Source organism: Perognathus longimembris, chromosome 3 (genome assembly GCF_023159225.1).
Source record: "Perognathus longimembris pacificus isolate PPM17 chromosome 3, ASM2315922v1, whole genome shotgun sequence".
NCBI lineage: Eukaryota > Metazoa > Chordata > Mammalia > Rodentia > Heteromyidae > Perognathus > Perognathus longimembris.
Window position 1 is genome coordinate 64,150,385 of NC_063163.1, and position 26,141 is coordinate 64,176,525.

Below are 26,141 nucleotides of genomic sequence, written 5' to 3' on the forward strand. Positions count from 1 at the left end.
ATTAAAATATCCCAAGATTTAGCACTTAGGAGGAAAGAGGAGGTATTGGGCATCAGACCAAGAGAAGGAAAAGTATGTGTGCAAAGAGAAACTTGGAATAGACATAGCCTAAAGTTAAGTTTCTGACACTTTCCCTGAAAAACCACACAGACAATTCTGATAGTGAGATCCATTTTAAACCAGGGTTTGGCTCTTGTTAAAGGACGTTTATGTACAGAGCGTACAGAGGATATTGGGGAGTCTAAGATGGGAAAATGAAGTCAGCCTACTTTCATGTAGGTAGTCCCCAAATGCATAAAAATTACTGGATGTGCAGAATTATTTTACAAAATATAAATGTGATTTCAGGCTTTAGAAAAAGCAAAAGATGCAGGGAGAATGGAAAGAGTCTTGGTGAGACAACGAGAACAAGTTACAACTCCAGAGAATATCAATCTGGATTTAACTTACTCAGTAAGTACTGAAATAATGTGCTGAGTTAAATTTATGTTTTGACTAAGAAGTTTGGATTTCAGAAGTTGTTTTCTTTAAAATTGCTTCAGCCTTATTTTCTCACTGATTTATAACAAATATAAAGAATGCACAGATTTATGGGCTCCATGTGATGTTTATTTGTTTGTTTGTTTGTTTTTGGCCAGTCCTGGGGCTTGGACTCAGGGCCTGAGCACTGTCCCTGGCTTCCTTTTGCTCAAGGCTAGCACTCTGCCACTTGAGCCACAGCGCCACTTCTGGCCGTTTTCTGTATATGTGGTGCTGGGGAATCGAACCCAGGGCCTCATGTATACGAGGCAAGCTCTCTTGCCACTAGGCCATATCCCCAGCCCCTCCATGTGATGTTTATATATGTGTACAAATATTCATCTACATCTGTATATAGATGTATATTTTGATCTATCAAGAGTATAATATCTAAGTCAGGTTAAGAATATCTGTCACTCAAACAATCATTTCTGTATAGTTAAAACATTCACACTCCTCTCTTTTAGATTTTTTAAATACTAAATAATACTTGCAAAACTGTTTAGTGTAAATCAACTGAACAACTCATGGGGGGAAAAGAAAAGGGGGAGGGGAGAGGGGGGAATGAGGGAGGAGGTAACAAACAGTACAAGAAATGTATCCAATGCCTAATGTATGAAACTGTAACCTCTCTGTACATCAATTTGACAATAAAAATTTAATTAAAAAAATAAATGATATATCATTAGCTGTAATTATCCTGCTGTGCAGAGTAGCACACCATGACTTCTTAAGACTGTCTTACTTGGTACCCATTGGTCACCCTCTCCCTGTCCTTGACTTTTCGCTCAGTTCTTTTTTTTTATGTTTGTCGGGCTCGAGTCGCCTCTCCCGGCGTGGGGATCAAGGCTCAGCTAGGTTTCTCGCCACCCCCTTTTCTCGCCCTCTCTCCCGGTCACCTGTCCGGCAGGTAGGCAGGATGGGGCGGAGGAGTCAGTACTGACCTCACGTGCGCGCGGCCTAACGAGAACGCTTACCCACCTCCTTACCGGTAAAGAAAGCCAGGCATACGCGAGTCTCGGAGAAGCTTCAAGAGCAATCTGATTTATTAAGGCGAGGGTAAAGGGAAATGATAGCAAGAGAAGGCAATTGGCCAGGACGCTGATAGGCTGGTAGCTATCACATGATCTCCTCTTGAGCTAACGTCACTCAAAAGCGCCGAGCCAGGGCGAGACTGGGAGATGCCTGGGCTGGCGAGAGAGTTGGGGGCTGGGTGCAAAGCCGGTTCTTCTGGTTCTGGACCCAGAGAACCGTAGCCTGCTTCCGCATTCCCCTTGGGCTGGGGGAAGGGCGTCAAGTCCCCCCTCAAGTCCAAAGGCTGGATCCCAACAGATGTTGTTTTCTTTTTAAAATCTGATTGTTGCATGGGTACACAAAGCAAGATGAATAGCAATCTTTAATTTATGGATCTTCATTTTTGTTTGTGCAAAGATTTTTCTTACTTAGTTTTTTAATAACTTTAGTAGCTATGAATCCCCAATCCTCTCACATGATTTCCTAAAGATTGCTAATGGTCATGCTCTGTAAGGTGGGTATCTAAAGAAGGTTCTGATATAGACTTTCAAGTGTTAAGGGAAATAAGACAATGTATGAAGGCAGTGAGAAAAATATTGCTTTTAATTTCTAGCAGAATTTCTTCAGTGTTAAAGATATACTTTCTTTATTATTTATATTATATCTTCAGTGAGCCAAGTCCTCATAGGCTAAGCAAATAAAAAGTCATTTAGTACTTACTTTCTTTTATACCTTACTTTCCCATTTGTCTGGGAATCTTAATACAAGCCAACTACCTTGATAATATAATTTTTTTAATTTTTTTTTGCCAGTCCTGGGCCTTGAACTCAGGGCCTGAGCACTGTCCCTGGCTTCTTTTTGCTCAAGGCTAGCACTCTACCACCTGAGCCACAGCGCCACTTCTGGCCATTTTCTATATATGTGGTGCTGGGGAATTGAACCCAGGGCTTCATGTATACGAGGCAGTCACTCTTGCCACTAGGCCATATTCCCAGTCCCTATAATAGAATTTTAATCTGTGGAAAGATTACAAGTGAAAGTGACCTAGAATGGTCATTTTATGTGTTTTCCTCCTTAGGTTCTTTTCAACTTGGCCAGTCAGTATTCAGCTAATGAAATGTATACTGAGGCATTAAACACGTATCAAGTTATAGTGAAAAATAAGATGTTCAGTAATGCAGGTGAGTATATATGACTCATTTTTCCAAAAAAGCATGTCACTACTCTGTTGTATTACCTCATATTTCCTTACTTTGTTTCCTTGAAATGAGATGATAGATACTCTTTTTAAAAATCCACATTTATGATAAGTATTCTGCTTAAATATACTATTTGTAAGCTGGGAGCCAGTGGCTCACATCTTTTATCCTAGAAACTTGGAGACAGAGATTGGGGGAATTTTAGTTTGAGGTTAACCCGGGTAAAAAGTACACAGGCCCCATGTTGACAGAAAAACCTGAGTGGATTATCTTATACCTCTCCTCCTAGATAAAGTAGGAAGTGTAAATAAGAGAGTGTAAATACAAAGACTATGGTCTAGTTTGATCCAGGCAAAAGGACGGCCCTACCCTCAAACATAACCACAGTTACAAAGAGCTATGTGCATGTCTCAAGCAGTATAGTATGTGCCTAACAAACGTGAAAGTCTGAGTGCAAATCAGTTACCACAAAACAGCAACTATTTACATGCAAACTCATACAAATACAAATGAAGAATAGTTGGGATGAAGTGTGCTCTCTACTAGTAAACAAAACATATATTCTGATATCATAAGCAGAACAAGCCATGGCAACCTCATGGAACATTCTTTCACATAAAATTTAAGTGACTATATCCTCAAGAGACTAGAGTTTATAGATAGCATTTATAGTTATTTTATTACAGTACTAAAATTATCGGCATCATTTTCCTTAGTATCTTCTTAAAATGTTAGCATTATTATTGAGTCTAATTCAAAATGTCTTATTGTTATGTGGGTTTGTTTTTTTAACAATATACTTTTTTGCAGTGTAAACTAATTGTTTCCAGCCATATTTTCTGGACTCAGTCTTTCTTTAAGTTCCATTTTCTCACAGATTAGTGCCGAGTACATTGCAGTAGTGTTACTGTTTGAATTTTAGAAGATGTATGAAGTTTTATAATTTGAGAAAACTTGAGTGCATGTGAATTTTAGGTTACCTAAATTATCAGAAAAAGTGCAAAAATGAAAATTTATGCATCTATTATTTTTCAAATTAGGAATATTGAAAGTGAATATGGGAAATATTTATTTAAAGCAAAGAAATTACTCCAAAGCTATCAAGTTCTACCGAATGGCCCTAGATCAAATCCCAAGTGTCCATAAAGAAATGAGGTAAGGGTACCCACTATGATCACTCTAAAATTCAAATTTGTTTTTCTGAAGCAAGATAACTCTTCTGATCTGTCGCCTGGGGGTTGAACAGTTTGAATTGTCTGTGTATATATGTTACATATGCAATATTGTTCTCTTCCCTTGTGACTAGTTGGATGCATTTGCATAATGTCAAGTTAAAAGTTAAGTTGGGTACCTGGTACTCATGCCTATAATCCTAGTTACTCAGGAGGTTGAGATCTGAGGATCAAGGTTTGATGCCAGCCTGGGCAGACAAATCTGAGAGACTTACTACTGAGTAGCATATGAGTCCCTGAGTTCAAACCTTAGTACCAGTACAAAAAAAAAAGTTAAAGACATAGTATGTGATCAAGTGAAACTAAACTAAACTACTTGATCAATGCAGGTACTATATGATAGTACTATATGATGCAACTTAATGCCAAGAAAAAAAATCATAGTAGCAGTCATTTATAATTGGTCAGACTAGAATTGAATCCGAGATCCCCTGTCAGTCTTTCTAATGAAGGGATTATTTCTGAACTTTAGAAGAGGAAGAAGTTGGGATGTTTTCTGTACCTCCAGTATTTAAGAGAAGAAACAATGTGTTTACTGGTTATATTTTCCTCTAATCACAGGGTACATTTGATCTATGACAGTTAATTTATTTGTAAATGTCACCTTTTATGAGTTTTTGGATAATATCTTGTCAGCAAATATCATTTAGCTTATGGGACATGATGTCCTTAACATACTTTTAACTCAAGACCAAAATGTGAACATTTTAAAGAAATGCAGTATTGGTGGTATGTGTTAAATGCTTAATTAGTCATTGAGACAGTGTTATAGTAATTCATCTAAGGGAATAATGATTAAGAGTAACATTTTATGGAGGAGGTGCACTTGAGATAGGTTATTTTAGTGAGAGAAGGCTCAAACTCCAAATAAAATACACATGAGATAAGCCAGGGAAATAAGCATTCATATCTAGCCAGCTAATTCTGAAAAACTAGTTGAAATGAGGCATTTAAGAGGAGTAACTGGAAACAGGTTGGGGTCTCATCGGCTAGAATTGCTCTCTACGCAAAAAGACACACTAGTAATATTCATGAGGATGCTGAGAAATTGGAAGCCTCATGTATTGAGCACAGTGACAGGAAGTTCCTTAAAAATTTAGACCTACAGGAATTCTGTTCCTAGATACATACACAAGAAAAATTAAAACTCACCCTGTCACAAAGGCTTATAAATAGATGTTCCTAACAGCATTAATCATAATAGTAAAAAACAACAACTGAAATGTCCACCAAGCAAGTAATTGTTAAAGTAAGTTTTGGTATAAGTCTGCATTAATTAGGGTTCTGTAAAGAAGCAAAACCAGAACAGATATTGTCTCATAAGGTTGGAGACTGGATAGTTTAACAATGATTGCATGTTGGAGAGCCAGAAAACTGGCATCTGCCCAGGCCAAGAAGCTGGAAGTAGACAATGAAAATTAACCACTACTATATCCATATTACAGAATGATATCTGCAGCAGTAAGTTCTGGTACTTTCTACAAGAGCACGGATGATTATGCCAATTAAGTGAAGTATGACACAGTATCATATATTGTATGATTCCACTTATATGCAGTGTCTGGAATAAACAAACAAAAAGTAGATTAGTGATTGCCTAGGGCTCATAAAAATGAGAAATGACTTAACAGACTATTCTTTTTTTTTTTTTACTATAAAACAAATCCTTTAATTTTTCAAATGTTTTATAAAACAATTTTATACTTAAGCCAGCCTTGAAGATAAGCACAAAATTTATCAGTTTACAAATTAAAAAAAAAAAAACACAACCCACAACAAACTTGAGCACCCATTCTGTGCATAGCACTATTCTAGGTGCAATAGAAGGGAATCTTAACCTTAGAAACATGATTTCACTTTCTGGAACTGCACTGTCTCCCTTCCCAGAGAGTAAAAATAAAGTTCCCATTGCTTCCTACTAACCTGACACTTAACAGACTATTCTTAAAGATTTTGTTTTTTTGGGAAATAGAAATGGCATAATTATGTGGTTATATAGTTCTGCACAACGGTGTCTCACATACTTGAAACAAGAATTTTTTTTTGCCAGTCCTGGGGCTTGGACTCAGGGCCTGAACACTGTCCCTGGCTTCTTTTTGCTCAAGGCTAAGCACTCTGCCACTTGAGCCACAGCGCCACTTGTGGCCGTTTTGTATATATGTGGTGCTGAGGAATCAAACCCAGGGCTTCATGTATATGAGGCAAGCACTCTTGCCACTAGGCCATATTCCCAGCCCCACAAGTAAATATTTTTATATGCGTGAAGATACATACAACATATTCATATGAGGGTAAAGACAGTAACATTTTTTTAAAATGAGAAATTTAAAATATAAACTGTGGTAGTTATTGAATGCTACAATGGAGAATTCAGTCTTTAAGGTATTTAATTTAATTTTATTTAGGATAAAAATAATGCAGAACATTGGTGTTACATTTATTAAAACCGGTCAGTATTCAGATGCCATTAATTCGTTTGAACACATAATGAGCATGGCACCAAATCTGAAGGCAGGCTACAACCTAATCCTCAGTTATTTTGCCATTGGAGACCGAGAAAAAATGAAGAAGGCCTTCCAGAAATTGATTGCTGTTCCGTTAGAAATCGATGAAGATGAGAAATACATTTCACCAAGTGTGAGTATGAAAGAGTGATGTAACCATCTCCTACTGACCTGTGTTCTCTGCTTTTTAGAAATAAGAAAGTTGGAACAGGGGCTGGGAATATGGCCTAGTGGTAAAAGGGCTCACCTTGTATACATGAAGCCCTGCGTTCATGTATACAAGCACCACATACACAGAAAAGGCCAGAAGTGGCACCTGTGGCTCAAGTGGTAGAATGCTAGCCTTGAGCAAAAAGAAGCCAGACACAGTGCTCAGGCCCTGAGTTCAAGGCCCAGGCAATCAATAAATAAGTAAATAAAACTAAGAAAGTTGGAACAGACTATTTGAGTTTCGCATAGGCCTATTAATAGTGTTTTGTTAATTACTGTTTTTTTTTTTTGCGGGGAGGGGGCAGTCCTAGGGCTTGGGCTCAAGGCCTGAACACAGTCCCTGGCTTCTTTTTTGCTCAAGGCTAGCACTCTGCCACTTGAGCCACAGCACCACTTCTGGCCATTTTCTATATATGTGGTGCTGAGGAATCGAACCCAGGGCTTCATGTATACCAGGCAAGCACTCTTGCCACTAGGCCGTATTCCCAGCCCCTGTTAATTACTTTCGAGCATAAGATTGTTGAAATGGGACAAGATATGTTTAAGTCAGGCTGCACAATTTTCTATTTTAGTCATAACTAAAACAATTTTATTAATAAAATTTACATGTCTTTCTTCGAGATGTCTTTTTGTGTTTCTATTTATTTTTAAGGTTCTTTTTTTTCCCCAAGAGAACATGAAGACGGAATCTGGATTATACTAAGTAGATGAGGGTTGTGGAATATTTATACTTGAGTTTGGAATTTTTACTAACAACCACAGGTTCTATGCATTTGGTCGTACTTTTTCTAGCCTGGCCCTTTTATTTACTCCTCAGAATATGTGTTAGTTCATTGTGATAGAAAATGAGAAAAAAGAGGAAAAAAGGTCTGCTTTTTACATTAGGCAAAAGATTTACAAAGATTAATTAATGGATTGTAGTGTAACTCAGTGATAAAGTGCTTACACAGCTTGCAAAAAGTCTTGGTTCTGTCCCCAGCACTGTATAACAAGCAAACAGATAAACCAACAGTTGCACAAAAATTAATTTACATTTTATAAACTAGTTATTTGGTTTTTTGGAATTAGAATTTCACAGGATTTGGCCTTCACTTGACATTTTTTTCAATTTTATTTTCCCAGGATGATCCCCATACTAACTTACTGATTGAAGCAATAAAAAATGACCATCTCAGGCAAATGGAACGTGAGAGGTACTTAATAATATAGTATTACTTTTTGTAAAATAGTTGAATGTGTTCTCATTGTTGGTTATAGGACTTGTTATAGTCAGAACATTTCTTGAATAAAATATGATCATTTCACCATTTCTTTACTTTTCTGGATTCCCTTTTCCCCTTCAAAATAACCCAACCTCATACTGCTTTTAATCTTAACATCATATGAAGCGAACTGTGAATACCCTGTGAACAGCAGCCATACCCTAGCACTAGGTAGATATTACAGTAATTACATTGGTAATTCTCTGATACTATGTGACCAGAACTGTGAGAATTAGCAACCCGACAGACCACACTTTGACAAGACTGCTTAAACTGCTTACCTATGCATACTTTTTTTTTTTTTTTGCCAGTCCTGGGCCTTGGACTCAGGGCCTGAGCACTGTCCCTGGCTTCCTTTTGCTCAAGGCTAGCACTCTGCCACTTGAGCCACAGCGCCACTTCTGGGCGTTTTCTGTATATGTGGTGCTGGGGAATCGAACCCAGGGCCTCATGTATACGAGGCAAGCTCTCTTGCCACTAGGCCATATCCCCAGCCCCTATGCATACTTCTTGTATCTCTTATTCTTACTGTTTTTCTCTACTTTCTTGCAGACATTTAATGCAATACTGTAACTCTTTGTGTATTATTTTATTGTTTTCCTATGTATTTTTTTTGAATCCTAATTAAAAATCAAGCATAGGAAGTGGCTCTGTGGCTCATGTGGTGGAGCACTAACTAGCCTTAAGCTGAAGAGCCCAGGTCCAGAGTTCAAGCCCCACAACAACAACAAAAATCAAGTCTAAGAAGAGAAAATTATAGTTCCTTTTTCTTTCCTTTCTCTAAAATCTGTTTCTACTTCTGATACAAAATGGATGGGATCTTCCCACACTAAGACCAAATTATCCCACTCTCTGGACATCAGTTGAGTGTTCAATAATTGATATATAAACATTGATCTATCTTTGCATCCCGGAATGAAAACAACTTGATCTTTTTAATGTATTGATTTTTTAAATGTTGTTAATTGTAGAGCTCATATGCAGAGGAGTCACAATTACATGAATCAGATAATGAGTAATGAGTACAATTCTTTTTGAACCATGTCTCCCCCTCGGTTGTTCTCCCCCAGTTTTTCCTTCCCATTCCCACCCACTGCATACTGAGTTCATTTTCCACATGGAAAGTGAGCAGCACTGCTGCATTTGTCCATCCTTGTTCCACCTAGTATGTGCCCTTCCATACCTTCCCAGATACTGACTAATAAGACAAAAGGAAAAGACAGCAAAAACAGAAACAGTAGTAATTGAAAAATGTCTTTTATTTCCTTTTCTTTGAGGTCATTTCATAGGATATTGTTTTATATGATCATCTTGTATGTAGCTATCCAGCCTTTGTCCACCACTCCTGTACATATCCTCCTTTGGCCTTAATATGTGAATGACCAGAGCCATGTATAACTTATCATGTCCATGTATGTGTGTGTATCATTCAGTGTGTTTATTTTTAGATCTATAGACAAATTGTAGTTACTATAAATAAGGAAAACCATGCAGCCTATGTTTCTTTGGCTCTGAGTTTTATTGAGAATTCTGTACTTACTTTTATTATTATAGAATTTTGTCGCTAATTCTACAATAAGAAAATATTTTGCGGGCTGGGGATATGGCCTAGTGGCAAGAGTGCTCGCCTCGTATACATGAAGCCCTGGGTTCGATTCCCCAGCACCACATATACAGAAAATGGCCAGAAATGGCGCTGTGGCTCAAGTGGCAGAGTGCTAGCCTTGAGCAAAAGGAAGCCAGGGACAGCGCTCAGGCCCTGAGTCCAAGCCCCAGGACTGGCCAAAAAAAAAAAAAAAAAAAAAGAAAATATTTTGCCCTTGTGTGATTTTGGAATGAGTGTAGTATTGGCTTCATAAAATAAGTTTGGTAGTGGCTCTTCCCTTTCTCTTTCATAAAAGGTTTGAGAAGTATTGCTGTAGTTTTACCTTTAAAGGTAGAATTTGACACTGAACCTTTGAGTACTGAGCTTTTCTTTATTGGGAGATTATTAACTGCTTCAATCTTTTGCTTGTGATCTATTTAAATGGTTTAATCTTAGTAGACTATATGGATCTAGGAATCTACTTCTGTTAGGTTTTCTAGCTTATTTTAATATACATTTTCAAAGTATTTCCTCATGATCTTGATTTCATTAGTATTTGTTGTGATATCCCCATCTTTATCTCAAATTTTATTAATTTGGTTCTTTCTTCTTTTAGCTAGAGTGGTTAAGGGTTTATGAATCTTATCTTTTCAAAGGGTCACCTTTTATAGATTCTTTGTAAAGTTTTCACTCAATCTTTAATATATCTTTCCATCTGCTAATTTTGGGTTTATCTTGTTTTATAGGAGCTTAGAGTACATTATTATACTACTTATTTGAGATCTGTTTTTTTATGTAAGTACTCATGGCTATAAACTTTCCTCTTAACACTGTCTTTGCTGTATCTCAAAACTTCTGTTTTGTTTTCATTTTCATTAGATTTTACAAGTATTTTCATATTCCTCCTATTTCATCAGTAACCCATTCGTCATTCCTCAAACTGTTATTCTATCTTCTTGGTTTTGAATATATTCTGTGGGCTTTTTATTTTTTGAAGTTGAGTTCTAGTTCTGGTTAGATAGAATACAGAGAATCATTTCAATATTTGTATGTTTGCTACGATTTACTTTGTGTGCTAAAATGGGGTCTATTTTGAGAGCCAGGTGCTATTGGCTTGTGCCTATAAGCTACTCTACTTATGCCTCTGGCTACTCAAAAGGCTGAGATCTGGGGCTGGGAATATGGCCTAGTGGCAAGAGTGCTTGCCTCGGATACATGAAGCCCTGGGTTCGATTCCTCTACACCACATATATACAAAAAGGCCAGAAGTGGCACTGTGGCTCAAATGGTAGAGTGCTAGCCTTGAGCAAAAAAGAAGCCAGGGACATTGCTCAGGCCCTGAGTCCAAGCCCCAGGACTGGCAAAAAAAAAAAAAGGCTGAGATTTGAGGTTTGTGTTTTGAAGGCAGCCCAGGCAGGAAAGTCAGTGAGATTCTTATATCCAATTAACCACTAGAAAACCGTTAAGTGGAGCTGTGGATCAAGGTGGGAAAGTGTTAGCCTTGAGCAGAAAAACTCCAGGACAGCACCTGGGCCTTGAGTTCAAGCCCATAACTGGGGGCAGGAGGGAACCTCTCTTTTGGAGAAAATTCCATAGCTGCTGAGCTGTACAATGTGTCATTGTATAGCTGCTGAATGAAGTACTCTGTGGATATATGCTAAGTTCATTTTGTTTATGGTGTTATTTAGTTCTGAGGGGTTTTTTTTGTTGATTTGTTTTCTTTTTTAGGTCTGATCTATTTATTATTGAAGGTAAGATATTGAAGTCTCCCACTGTCTTTGTGTTGTGGATCTATCTGATCTATGCTTTTAAATCCATAAGTGTTATTTTAATAAAATTCGGTTCATTGACATTTGGCCCATATATATTAACTAATTTCCTTATTGTGGATTGTTCTTTTTGTTCATATGAAGTGAACTACTTTGTCTCTGACTAATTTTGGTTTTGAAGTCTACTTTATCAGATATGAGTATTGTAAGCATTGGCCCAGAGAACCACAGGGAAGAAACAAAGCATTTATTGTCGGCCATAGCTGACTGGCTAGCTCTGGCGGCATAGAGAATAACAGCCTTCTCTCAGGCAAGGGAGGTAGTTATAGAGTATCAAACAGGCTGAAGGCAGGAGAAGGGGCTAGGAGCAAGAAATCTTTTGTATTCGCAGCTAGACACTGGTGATATCAGACAGCCAGGGCAGGACATTCTATAGCTGGCTTATAGCCAGGGCAAATACCCTATATCTGGCACATTGCCGGGACAATACATCCTCTATCAGGCATGTAGCCAGGGAAAACATTTTATATCAGGCACGTAGCTAGAACAGGGCATCTTTCAGCTTGACACTAGAAATAGCGAGGGACCAGGATAGGGCATGCTGACTGCAGCAGCAGCATGTTGCTGACACAGTTGGGGCAGGGGGGTACATGCAGTTTGGGTGGGAGTGGGCAACTATGACCGGGCCTGGCTTGTAGATGATCCAAGACAGAGGCTGTCAACCCAAAATGGGTGAATATGCTAACAAGTATGGATACTCCTGCTTGCTTTCAGAGTCTTATTTTCATAAAAGTTCTTTTTATACCCTTTCACACACCTGATGTTTGTTGTCAGTAAGATGTTTTTGTAGGCAGCAGATGTTTAGGTCTTGCTTTTTAATCTATTCTGTCTTTTGATTGGAAAATATTTAGTGTTACTTTTAAAATGTACATGGTAGCTAGGTGCCAGTGGCTCAAGTCTGTAATTATAGCTACTTAGGAGTCTGAGAGCTGAGAATTACAGTTTAAAGCTGCTGGGATAGGAAAGTCCATGAAATGCTTATCCTGTCAGCCACCAAAAAACTGGGAGTAGAGTTGTGGCTCAAGTGGTAGAGTGCTAACTTTGAGCAAATAAAGCTCAGGAACAACACCCATGTATAAAAAAATGTACCTTAGTACCTACCATGTTTTTATATTTTGCTATGCTTCATTTTTTTGCCCTCATTTAGCATTAGTCTTCTGATGAGATTTTTCTCCTCTATTTTCATGGCCTTGTTTATTTTTATTTTTTGGTGCATGTCCTAGGGCTTAAATTCAAGACCTGGGTGCTGTCCCTGAGCTCTTTTGCTGAAGACTAGTGCTTTATTAATTGGGTCACAGCCCCACTTTTGGTCTTTTGCTAGTTAATTGGAGATAAGAGGCAGGTTTTTGGGTTTTTTTCTTTAGCTTATAAACACAACTTTTATTAGAAAAGTTATACATAATGTAGCTTCAGCTATTTTCAAGAACAATATTAAACCCCATAAGTAACAAAAACCAGACCAGCAAAATGTATAACAAGAAACTGATGACCTTTCTATAATCAAACATTCAGTTGTCTACAGTGTATTTTTGCAAGGAGGAAACCCATTAAATACAACTTCAATAGTAATTTTAAACAAATTACTATTCTCAAACTGAATTATTAAAACTATTGTGAGTTCACAAATTCAAAATATTATAAATTACTGGATATACATGGAAGTCTTTTTTTTAAATGATTTATTTTTTGCCAGTTCTGGGGCTTGAACTCAGGGCCTGAGCACTGTCCCTGGCTTCTTTTGCTCAAGGCTAGCACTCTGCCACTTGAGCCACAGCACCACTTCTGACCTTTTCTATATACGTGGTGCTAAGGAATCAAAACCAGGGCTTCATGTATACAAGGCAAGCACTCCTGCCACTAAGCCATATTCCCAGCCCTACATGGAAGTCTTATTAGGAAAATAGAAAAGGAAAAGGCTGGGCTCCATTCTCAACAGGCTGGGACTGTGAATGAGGAACAGTGAGGAACACAGCCTTTCTGTGGGCTTGGAGGCTGAGTTAAGGTGGGAAGTTTGAGTCGGGTTTTATGGAGTCTGAAGGAGGAGACGGATCGCTTGAGTTTAGTATAAAGGGGGGGTGACTGCAGACACTGGCATAGATTGGGGTATTTCTTTATCCAAGGTCTTTTAATATTTAAACAGCTCTACATCTGTCTTGGCTAGGCAGTTTGACCTTCATAGGATCTAGTTCTGTCTTCCAACCTCTTAAACCCTTTCCTGGCCTCACAGATCAGTCTCCGGGCCTTACAGGCCAGGCCCACAATGGAATGTTTATAGCTAGACTCAGGAGGGATTGTTTCTGCCTTGTCAAGCCTTGTCAAGCATATCCCTGCATGCCTGGGGTAATAGGATGGGGGTAAATCCTAAAAGTCTGAATTTGGAAAGTGATTTTTTTTTTCCTCACAAGAGTTCCAACACTTAAGCTAGAACTTCCAGCATAATTTTGCCCTAAAAAGTTAAGTCATTTTTTGATAACTATAATAGTCATGTAGTTTATGGTACTATCTGATAATAATAAAGCTTTCATCTGGTTATTTTTTCCCACTTAAATTATAGGAAACCGAACATAGGATTTCAGTCATAAAGCTATTAGAGAATTCCAAACACAGGAGTGTGCAGCATTGGAAAAAGAGAGGGGTACTAACATTTGTAATAAACATCAGAGAAGCCATTAGTTTTTATTTTGTTTTGTTTTTTTTCCAGTCCTGGGGCTTGAACTCAGGGCCTGGGCATTGTCCCTAGGCTTCTTTTGCTCAAGGCTAGCACTTGACCACTTGAACTACAGCACCACTTCTAGCTTTTTCTGAGAGTGTAGTACTGAGGAATCGAACCCAGGGCTTTGTGCATGCTAGGCAAGCACTCTACCACGAGGCCAAACTCCTGGCCAAGCCATTAGTTTTTATAGCAGTTAGCTTCAGGGTTAAGTCAGCCTGTTCAATTTTTAACCAGTATGCCCTTTGGGGAAGTAGAGGATTTTCTATTTTGATAATCTGAGTACTCGGAACAGCTTTAAATCTGGTTTATAGCTCCTGGAAAGTCAAAAGTGCTTTTAACAGTCCTTCCATATTACCAAGTCCATTTCTACTTATTTTGGAGCTGCACTAAAACAACAGAGATTAGGACAGCAAAATGTATCATCAAGGGTTAAATGGAATGATTGGCAAACCAGGTGAGACCTATATTTTGGTAGCCAGAGACGGTCAGTTAGGCACAACACAAATCTACATGTGCTCCTTAGGAAACTAACTATCAATTGAAAAATCTTAGGATAATAATCTCTCTATTGTTTTAGGTACCATACCCAAGACCTGGATTAATCAAACTATTGCTTTTAGTGATGGGAATAGATTATCTGTTCCTGTCAAAAGGACAGACACCATAGTTTGTAATTCAACTTCCAGGTATTTTCTTGGACAGGTTTTCCTTTTCAACATAGTAATTGAGAATTAAGATAAAAAGTAATGACTTTTGACTGTTATTCAATATTATTTAGTGCACCAATATTGCACACATCTATTCTGAAAGTAGTTAAAATAATCTTCTGGATCTCAGTCCCTGTTAAGTTTCCTTAACAATGAAATGGGCAGATTAAAAATATTGGAAAAAAAGAGAATGCAGAGATTTTATACAGATAAAATCTAACAATTCTCTTAAAGGGTTTTGTGTGCCTTACACACAGGGGCAATTTGTATTCACTAGTGTGTGAATACTAGCTCCTCAAATAAAATGGAACCTTAGCCTAGGTGTTGCAAGGATATCACTGTATGGCTCCTCCTGTGCCAGTTCAATAAGCTTGGTGCTTCTTAAGAATTTTGGTATAGCATGCTTTTGGTTTGTGTTTTGATGTAATTCAAGCAAACTGATAAATTCAGCTCCAGTTTTAGCAAAGGCTTGCTGAAGGCAAGGAGCATCTGTTCCATCTCCTTCTTGATCCTGATCACCCTGAAGCATCTTCATCTTCCTCCTTTTCCTCCCCTTTGTCCCTCTCTTTTTTTTTCTGGCAGAAGTTCTAACTGGAATTAGTTGACAGATACTAGGGGGTTCTTCTGGGGTAAGTTCTACAGGTGCAAAGCCCATCTGTTCTACATGCTGAGGTGGCATCACTGGCTCTGGGTCCATTTGTTCAGCTTTTTGCTTAGTTCCCTGCGGTGAGGGTTGGGGGCATGGCTGACGCACTCATCCAAGTTTGTTCTGCTAGCTTTGTCCACAACTGACTCTTGGAGGTGGCTTGGGCTCATGGATAGCATCACAATGTTGATGCTGCTGCTGTTGGTCTTCTCTAGGAAGATCTGGGGTTTTTTTTTGTTTGTTTGTTTTTGTTTGGGCCAGTCCTGGCCCTTGGACTCAGGGCTGAGCACTGTCCCTGGCTTCTTTTTGCTCAAGGATAGCACTCTGCCACTTGAGCCACAGCGCCACTTCTGGCCGTTTTCTGTATATGTGGTGCTGGGGAATTGAACCCAGGGCCTCATGTATAGGAGGCAAGCACTCTTGCCACTAGGCCATATCCCCAGCCCTTACATCTGGGTTTTTAATTCTTTGAGGGACGTATCCAAATTATCTGCCTCTCCTTTGCTTTTATTTCCTAAGGTCTTCTGGTACAAGTGGTATAATATAGCATGTAAAAAGCTTCAGTAGTTTGTTATTCCATAAAGGCTGAACAGGTAAAGAGAAAAGTTTTTTCCATTCCTCCTGTCTCTTTCCACATCATCAATTTCTTGATGGATTATGCCAGATCCAAAGTTGTAACAATATCAGAATAATCACTAAGCTGAGCTCCAGTGATCTTGCTATTTAATGCTTTTACACTATCAACAGTTAGCTTTCTCTTCCTCTTGGCTTTTCTTTTACAGTTATGTCAATGGACACCAAAGCAAATGCTGCTTCCTCATTTGGAACAAGTGTTGTTTGATCAATCATAGTTGGCTTTGGTTCTACAGGATCTACTGAATCAGGACTATCAGGCCCATATCATCATGAGCAGGCTACTCTAGCATTACTTCCTGCCTCTGAGAGGGTGGGGGAAATCATCAAAGATGCCACCATCGTTATTACTAATCAATTTATCATCTAATATTCCACCATCATTTCTTCTCCAAAACTTCCTTATATTGGTCTTCATATTCTAGGTGGTTGATTTTCTCATTCAGATTGCTGGTATTCTGTTCAGGCTCTAAGAGGAGGTTAGCACTAGAGCTCCTCAAAAGCACTGTCTTCCTATTTCACGATCATCCATTCCAAAGTCACCAAAATCATTTTCTTGTGGGATACTGATGTTCCCAACTTCTCTCATGATTATCTCTTCTCTACTCTGGTTCAGGCTGAACTGTTGGGCTACATCGATGTCATGTAAGTCTGGCAGTGACTGACCAAAGTTGTGAAATTCTTCTGGTAAAGTAATGGTATTGTAAGCTGCTTCTCGATTTTCCTCAGGCAGAGCAACAATACTGGCCATAAAGCCATCTTTATGAATGCTTCATTACAGTCTGCAAGAAGGTATTGGGCTTTTCTGTGATAGATTCGAACTATTCCCAGTAAGAGATGTCCTGATGTTTGCAGTGCTATCTTGACCTTTTGTGAGATGATAGTTTCCATACTGCTCTCTAAACTACACTCAAACACATGGGCTTTGGTTAGCTTCTTATCCCAGTGTGCTGCCAGCCAAATTTTGGCCAGAGGCTCTCTTTTACTGAGAACAAAATGTGAGTAGAACATGGTTCAGGTTTTCTATGAAACAAGAGGAAACCGCCAAAGGCCTGGAAACAGTTCCTGCCCCTGACCTTTGAAGGTGTGGAGCCCAACCTGCCAATGTTCAGCCCAAAGGGTGCAGTTTCCGGCTGCAGGCCAGTGGAGCTTGGGCTTGTTTTAAACCACAATCCTCATATTTCAGCCTTAGGAGTAGTTAGGATTACAGGTATGAGTCACAGTGGTTATGTTTTCTGTGAATGGGAATGATTCCTTTGCTTATTTTCTGTGGAGGCAGTTCAGTGGTCTTATTAAATTGTTTTAATTTTTTATTATGGAAAAATTTTATATGCCTTTCTTTTTATTTATTTATTTTTGCCAGTCTTGGGCCTTGGACTCAGGGCCTGAGCACTGTCCCTGGCTTCTTTTTGCTCAAGGCTAGCACTCTGCCACTTGAGCCACAGGGCCACTTCTGGCCATTTTCTATATATGTGGTGCTGGGGAATCAAACCTAGGGCTTCATATATATGAAGCAAGCACTCTTGCCACTAGGCCATATTCCCAGTCCCTTTTGCCTTTCAGTTATGATTGATAGCTTTGCCCAGTAGTAATCTAGGTTGATGATTGTTTAAGTGCTTGAAATATATCACTTCAATCTATCCTTTAAAATTTTTTCTATTGAGATATCTGCTGCTATTCTGATGAGTTTCTATCATAAGTAACTTGATATTTCTCTTTGGTAGCTTTCAATATTCCTTCCTTGTTGTGCATAGTTGAATGTTTTATTTACTTTTATTTATTTATTTTTTTTTGCTCAAAAAAATATCACTGCGCCAACTTGAGCCACAGTGCCACTTCTGGCCTTTTCTATATATGTGGTACAGAGGAATCAAACCTAGGGCTTCATGTATACGAGGCAAGCACTCTTTCCACTAGGCCATATTCCCAGCCCCATAGTTAAATGTTTTAATTGTGATGTATATTGAAGTGGTTCTTTTCTGGTCTGGTCTATTTACTATACTAAAAGCTACCTGTACCAGAATGGCTGTTTTTTATTCTCAAATCTTATGAAAATTTATCCTATTTATTGAAAGTATTTTCAAAACCTTTCTTTTACACCACTTTTTCTTTCTTTTTTTTCTTCTTTATTGTCAAAAGTTAGGTACAGAGGAGTTACAGTTTCATATGTAAGGCAATGAGTACATTTCTTATCCAACTTGTTACCTCCTCCTTCATTCCCCCCCACCCCCGCCTCTCCCCTGCACCTCTTTTTCTAAATTCATGATTCATAGGTGATCTTTTAGTAGTGTACTAGAGATCTTGTCTTGCATGTTCCATGTATTTCTTCAGGGTTTGGGTTTTTTTGTCTTTCTTCATCTCATTATTCGATCACATCTGCCTGTACTGTATGTATTCTGATCCACTCTACTGGATAGACTTTTCTACTAAGTTTTTTTTTAATTTCATGCATTGAGCTTTTTATTTACAAAATTTAAGCTTTTCTTTTCTAGGATTTCTATATCTTTATTCATTTCCTCTTTTTGTATCCTGCATTGTTTTCCTTAGTTTATTCAGCATTTTATTTGTATTATCTTAAGAGTTATGTCAGCTGGTTATTTGTGTCCTCTATGATTATTTAGTTTTGTAAGTATCTTCTTTCAGTTGTTGATCATTCTTCTATGCTTTTGAGTTGTCTTCCTTATTATTATGCTTAAGATCTGTTACTGTGGGGTTGTTCACTATTTGGAGGTGTGACATTGGCTTGTTTTTTACATACATTGTATTTCTGAGTTTAGATTTATACATCTGAGGCTAATGGTTGGAAGCTTTAATAATTTGTAATTTTTCTTTCAATGTGAAAATAGGAAGATTTCAAACTGAATAAAAAAGGATAATTCGTACATGCCAGCATTGAGATGGCAAAGATATTATAATTACTGAGTATGTTTTTTTTAAATCTGGTATATTTTGAAAGCAATCATCATCATCATCATCATCATCATCATCATCATAAGCAATTACAAACATGTTTGAACATGAAAAAGTAGAAAAACCTCAGAAAAGAAGTAATCGCAGTATATGCAAAGAAGATATAAAGAAAAAAATAAAATGGAGGTTTTAGAACTGAAAAATACAATAATTGGTATAAAGGGTTCAGTGAATGCGTTTTGTGGCAAGACCATGACAGTACCCAAAAGACAGAGAACTATAGACTGTCTTATGAATATAGATGCAAAAATCTTCAAGAAAATATTAGCCAACTAGAATATTAAAAAACTATAAAAGTAATTATGCATCTTAGTAATACAAGGTTTTTTTTTCCAGGAGTGTGATACTGGTTTTAGATTTGAAAACAAATACATGCTGAGTGCTGGTAGCTCATGCCTGTAATCCTAGCTACTCAGGAGGCTGAGATCTGAGGATCATGCTTCAAAGCCAACATGGGCAGGAAAGCCCATGAGTCTCTGATCTCCAATTAACCACCAGAAAAACAGAAGTGGCGCTGTGGCTCAAGTGGTAGAGCACTAGCCTTGAGCTAAATTGCTCAGGGACAGGGTGCAGGCCCAGAGTTCAAGCCCCATGACCAACAAAGAACCAAACATATTAGAATTCAGAATATTAGATGAATGAAGGACAAAAGCTGGAGGTCAGCTCAATAGAAAATAGGGGGGAAATGGACAAAATGCTTACATATGAAAAAGAAAAAATCCCAACAAGCTACAAGTAAGTAGGAGTTTCCTCAGTCCAGTAAAATATATCTGAAATTTTCATCACAGGCAGCATACTGACTAAATACTTTCCCTGTGAGATCAACACCAAGAAAACAATACCTACCAGTCAATATGTACCAGAGGCTCTGGCATTGCTGGTTAGGGAGATCAAAGCTCCATGTTGTACAGGAACAAGTGTAAGTTTGCAAGTGGCACAATCTTGTATAGAAGAAATCTTACAGAGTCCACTAAAGCTATTGATACAAGATGTAACAAAGTTGTAGAAGGAAAATGTCAACATATAAAAATCAATAATGTAGTATAGAAATATCTATTAGCATTACCAATGAGCTATCCAAAAAATTAACAATGATATTTACTATAGCATAAGAACTAAAACATAAGCATACATTTAGCAAAACTGAAACTTACATATAGTATAAAGCAGTTTAAATCAATGTAAGAAACGACATGACAGGGCTGGGGATATGGCCTAGTGGCAAGAGTGCCTGCCTCATATACATGAGGCCCTGGGTTCGATTCCCCAGCACCACATATACAGAAAATGGCCAGAAGTGGCGCTGTGGCTCAAGTGGCAGAGTGCTAGCCTTGAGCAAAAAGAAGCCAGGGACAGTGCTCAGGCCCTGAGTCCAAGCCCCAGGACTGGCCAAAAAAAAAAAAAAAGAAACGACATGACAGTGAATGTTTATGGATATACATAAATATCTTTAAGATAGAGTGCTCTGCCATCCCAACACTGTTTTTCAACAGTGACAAGCTGATCATGAAATTCATATGGAAATGGGAGCCCAAAGAATATTTTAAAAAATAAGTAAAACTGGAGAATTTATATAAAGCTATACCAACTAAGACAGTATGGCTTTAGCAAAAAGATGGACATGCAAATCAGTGGAATGGAATTGAGTTCAGAAATAAACCATGGTCAGTGAAAGTTCTGAGACAGTTTAGTGGGGGAAAAGCTAATCTTTTTCAACAAATAGTGTGAAAGAATAAAGTTGAGCTTCTCTCATACCTTACAGAAAAGTTATTTTAGAATGGGCAATAAAACTAAATGTAGAAGCTAAAACAATAAAATCTTAGAGAAATAAATATTACAGCTCTTGGGTTAGACAGTGGTTTCTTTGATAGGACCCCAAAAATACAATTGATGAAAGAAAACAGGAGTTAAAATGTATATTATCAAAATTAGTTCTATTCTGAGCTGGGAATGTGGTTTAGTGGTAGAGTGCTTGCCTAGAATGCATGAAGCCCTGGGTTTCATTTGTCAGCACCACATGAACAGAAAAAGCTGGAAGTGGCTCTGTGGCTCAAGTGGTAGAATGATAGCCTTGAGCAAAAAGAAGCCAGGGACAGTGCTCAGGCCCTGAGTTCAAGTCCCAGGACTGGCAGAAAAAGGCGCAAATGCATGTGAATCTACAGTCGTCTCAAAAATGTTTAATGACAGGAAAGTTACAAATTTAGTATTTAATGACTTGAACTATTTGCTTATCAGTACAGTGTATTAAGTCTGAAGAACTGGTTATAAAATGCTTTGTACACTTTAGTCCATTTCAAAAACTGCTATGTATATGGTAAGTCAGTTTTGCTACTTGACTGCATACTATTTCTTTCCTTTTACTTAATTTTTTTTACATTTTTATGTTTGTACAAGGAGGTTTCACTGTGATATTCCCATACATGCATCAATATTTCCTGATCAAATTCACTCCCTCTCTTTCTCTTTCTTTCCCCCTCATCCTTTCTTAAAGCAGTGTCAGCAGGCTTTGTTGTTCTATTTTCATACACGCGTATGAAGTAGTTTGGACCATATTCACCCTCATTTACTCTCCTCCTCTCACTAGCACCCACCCCAACAGAACCTGTCATTCATTTTCTTTAGTACTTGACACATGGGAATATTATGCTCTAGTCAGATTAACATGTTTAGTTGCTCTTAACCTTCCACGTCACCATCACCCCTCCATGATTCAACATTTTCAGCAAATTTTCTTATGCTGTCTTGTATAGACATTGTGTATTTTAATATTTCTTTACTCCCATCATTTTCTTTTTTTTGGCCAGTCCTGGGCCTTGGTACTCAGGGCCTGAGCACTGTCCCTGGCTTCTTCCCGCTCAAGGCTAGCACTCTGCCACCTGAGCCACAGCGCCCTTTCTGGCCGTGGTGCTGGGGAATCGAACAAGAGCTTCATGTGTAGGAGGCAAGCGCTCTTGCCACTAGGCCATATTCCCAGCCCCAACCCCCATTTTCTTACCCTCACCCCTTCCTCTGCATCTACTCAAAACAGTCTCACGGTTTTTATCCTCTCTGTCTATATAGGTAGGTAAGTAGACAGATAGGGCCTATATGTGTGTGTCCAACATACATATGTGTATGTGCGTGTCATATATATCATATATCTACATTATGTGGCATGTATGTCTATGACATGTATTTTATATAAACGTGTATGTACAATATATGCATATATGTATTTAGATATATGTCACATACTACTTAGTTTTGTTGGAGTTTTTTGTTTTTTTTGTTTTTTTTTTTTGTCATTCTTGGGGCTTAAACTCTGGGCCTAGGCACTGCCTGGAGCTTTTGTACACAAGGCTAACACTCTACCACTTGAGCCATAGCTCTACTTCTGGCTTGTTATGGTTAATTGGAGGTAAGAGTCTTACAGACTTTACTGCTGGCTTCTAATCACAGTCCTCAGATCTCCACATCCTAAGTAGCTAGGATTACAGGTGTGAGCCACTGGCGCCCAGCCTTAGTATTTCTTTAGTACCCATTTTTACTCTGTTTTCATGCTATGTAATTCTTGCTGCGAAGCCTTGTGTCCTTGTAGCCTTTGTTTTTCTGTCAGCTGATATCAGAAAGTAGAAAAAGAAAGGAAGATGAGTGACCCAGGAGGCAGACATGTTGCTCGCTATGTTTCTAGTTTTAGTTTTTTAGCATGACTTAAAGTATATTTTCTGTGGTGTGTTAGCTTTGACTGACAGTGCTTACACATTTTAAGAAATAAATCTTTAAACTATTTTGTATCCAGTTCTGAGTGTAACTTTTGTTTGTTTATTAATAGGAAAGCTATGGCAGAAAAATATATCATGACAGCTGCAAAACTCATTGCGCCTGTAATTGAGACATCCTTTGCTGTAGGTTATGACTGGTAAGAGGAAAATGGAAAAAAATTATGAATACAGTTTTAGTAATTTATGTTTTGACTGACTTAAAATTGCTATTGTCATTAGGAAAGTAAATGGTTAGTCTTGATTTGTATTTGTTAGGCAGTCAGTATTATAAGGTATGACTAATAGAAGCTACTGCAAATGTTCTAAGAAGATCATTGTTCTCATTGTTTTTGTTATTTTGTAACGTATGTATTGGGACAGGCATGCTGACATTTGTTATGACTCCTTCTTTTGTGTGTGTCCCAAGCAGCTGAGCTTTCTTCTTCCTCAGTGTTTCTCACTTTTTGTTACTTTGTCAGTAATACAAAACCTTCCCAGCTGAGTTAAAGCTTTAAGGGTACAGTATAGCTGAGAAAGTTGTGTTATAAAAAGTGTACTGATTGCCTAAGGCCAAAGAGTTAATTTTAGTGATTTTTAAACTATATGTTCATGGGAATTGCCTGGTCATTTGTTAGAAGTAAGCATAGGGTCTGGACTAGTGGTATTGTGTGTGTGTGTGTGTGTGTGTGTGTGTGTGTGTGTGTGTGTGTGTTTGCCAGTTTTCCCAGCAATGTTTGTTAAAAACAAAACTTGTCTTTCTCCATTGAATGGTTTGGTATAGTAACCTAAAACAAATTGGCTATATATGTGTTCTGAAACAACTTGATCCCAATATATAAGTGCTAGTCCCAGCATGCCATAAAACCAAAGAAAGATCTAGGCCTGCAGAGGACGCAGTTTCTTGGGGTCTTTCTGATAGAAGTGTAGTCTTGGGTATAGCAAGACCAGGTGAGTCCTCTGATTTGTATCAGGAAAATGATTTTTTTTTTAAATGAGCAGGACAAAAGTGACTTTACCTAGGCCATTTTCTTTTCTCCACCTATAAAATAGAAACAATCTTCTATCTCATAACTGCTGTGAGCATGAAATGCAGTAATGCTCACAAAGAAATTAACACCATGCTGATGTATATTAAGCAGTAAATATCCTGTACTTTCTGGGAACAGATATATTAGAATTTTTTCAAGGTAAGACACACAAAAATATACTTGCTTTACAGGGCTTGGAATGTGGCTTAATGATAGAGTGCTTGCCTAACATGCGCGAACCCCTGGGTTTGATTCCTCAGTGCCACATACACAGAAAAGCCACAAGTGGTAGAGTGCTAGCCTTCAGCTAAAGAAGCTCAAGGATAGTGCTCAAGTCCTGAGTTCAAGCCCCAGGACTGGAAGCAAAAAATGTGTGTGTGTGTATTTATATTAGATATATTCTACAAATTATGTAGAATGTTTCTTGTTGTAAGAGCATTAAGAGAAAAAATATAGGACTGAGGATGAAGATGTAGCTGAATATAAAATTCTTGCCTAGTATGTGAAGACCCTGGGTTTGTTTTCCAGCACTAGAGGTGGGAAGGGTGGGAGGACCTTTCAGAAGTCACATTTTAGGGAATCAGCAAGATAAATATGTCCAAATGAAATCAAATAACTTCCTTAATGTTTTCTTTTCCTTTTTTATAGGTGTGTGGAAGTGGTGAAAGCTTCTCAATATGTAGAGCTAGCCAATGATCTGGAAATAAACAAAGCAATTACATACTTAAGGCAAAGGGATTTTAACCAAGTAAGTTTGAAAATCAGTTTTCAACAGCATTTCATGTGATAATTGTGATCCAGGACATAAACCCAGGGACACTCCTTTGTAGACAGCTTGAGGCCCTGAGTTCAAACCCTGTAACTACTAAGAAAAATGTTACCAAATCTATATTGTAGTTCCGGGTTCAACTACCTCCTGGCAGTTTTCAGATGATCTCCCAAAGTGTTGACCTTTCTACAAGGGAGCAAAGAAGGCCAGCCTGATGTGCTTCCTCTTCCTGCCTTCTTCCTGCCTTTCTCTGTTGGCTGTTTTCAGTGTTTGGTTTACTTAATGGTGAGAGTGAATTGCTAGATATGGGGTCAGAATCTCGAATCTCACCGGCATCACTGCTGCCTTGCTGCCTAGGGTGGAGGTGGAATGTGTGTCTTCCCTTCAGTAGCCTCTCCAGTGGACAGTGCTAAGACAAGACCAGAAGTCAGAGTGCCTTATAAAAGAGAGTGAACAGTTGGAAACTCAGGATTTTAGTTCATGAAACCAATGATTAGTGCCTACAGGTAGAACACTGACTCAGGGAACCTGCATTCTATCCATGCCTACTTTCTATTTTCTTCCTCCTTAAGGATCTTTTTTTTGTCTGAGAGATCACATAAAGAACTAGTCACTTTCACAAAATATGAGAACACAGTCTACTTAGAGAATATGGAAACAGAGGGAGGCTGGGTGAAATAGCCTGAACCAGTAATCCCAGCTACTTTGGAAGCAAAGATAAGAGGTTTGCTCAGGAAAAAAGCTAAGGATACCTTATCTCAAAGAACAAGGTTCACAAGGTATTTTACATCTCTCATTCCAGTTACTCAGAAGACAGACCGAAGGTTTGTAGTCAAAGCCCTGCCCTGGCAATACTAAGAGGCCCTATCTGAAAAACAAAACAAAAAACACAAGGACTGTGGTAGAATGCTTGCCTGGCAAGTGCTGTGTTCTGAGTTTACTCCTCAGTACTAGAAAAAAGACAGACAGAAACAGGGACCAAGAGGTAAAATAAATATTCCTACAGTAGTTACTAATTTGCTATAATACCATGGAACACTTTGAATACAAAGTACTAAAATACTTTTAAAGAATATATATTTCTGTTTTTTGATCATCCTACTCTTTATCACTAAAAATGTCACCTATAGCTCTCTGATACTTTGTACTGCCTTCACAGTAGAACTTAGTAAAGTGAGACATTGGCCTTTGTTATCTTGCAGAAGTGATCATGAGACCAAAATAGTATTTTTTCTTGAGTGTGAAGTATGCTATTATAGATGACATAGAAAGACTATAGTCTTTCATTTTCTTGACATCTTACTTTTAATAGCCTCTGTAGAAAGGGACCATGTACTGCCATAGCTCATGCGTTAGCAGTGTGCTTATCAAATCAAGGAGTAAACACTTTTAACTCTTCCTTGCCCGGCTTTTCTTTTATCCTAGATTTCATTGCTGCTGCTCTCCTTACTATTTGGGTCCAAAAGACTTTTGCATGCTCAATTTCCAATGTTAGTTACTGAGAGAGAGAGAGAGAGAGAGAGTTTGTATTTGTGTCCATGTCCATATTTTAGGCTTGAACTCAGAGCTGAGTGCTGTCCC

At 38.2% G+C, this 26,141-nt stretch overlaps 1 protein-coding gene and 1 pseudogene across 2 annotated transcripts in view; one reads left to right on the forward strand and one right to left on the reverse strand.

Moving 5' to 3' along the window:
• The window catches only part of Ift88 (intraflagellar transport 88), a 94,219-nt gene that overhangs the window by 17,486 nt on the left and 50,592 nt on the right, over positions 1 to 26,141 (forward strand). For both annotated transcript variants that reach the window (XM_048341694.1, XM_048341695.1), the window contains exons 9-15: positions 349 to 453; positions 2,612 to 2,714; positions 3,773 to 3,887; positions 6,370 to 6,601; positions 7,801 to 7,871; positions 22,835 to 22,921; positions 24,440 to 24,539. In XM_048341694.1, coding sequence (XP_048197651.1) covers positions 349 to 453; positions 2,612 to 2,714; positions 3,773 to 3,887; positions 6,370 to 6,601; positions 7,801 to 7,871; positions 22,835 to 22,921; positions 24,440 to 24,539 — 813 coding nt within the window. The remainder of the gene's footprint in view (positions 1 to 348; positions 454 to 2,611; positions 2,715 to 3,772; positions 3,888 to 6,369; positions 6,602 to 7,800; positions 7,872 to 22,834; positions 22,922 to 24,439; positions 24,540 to 26,141) is intronic.
• Positions 14,323 to 17,091, reverse strand: LOC125348467 (annotated as a pseudogene).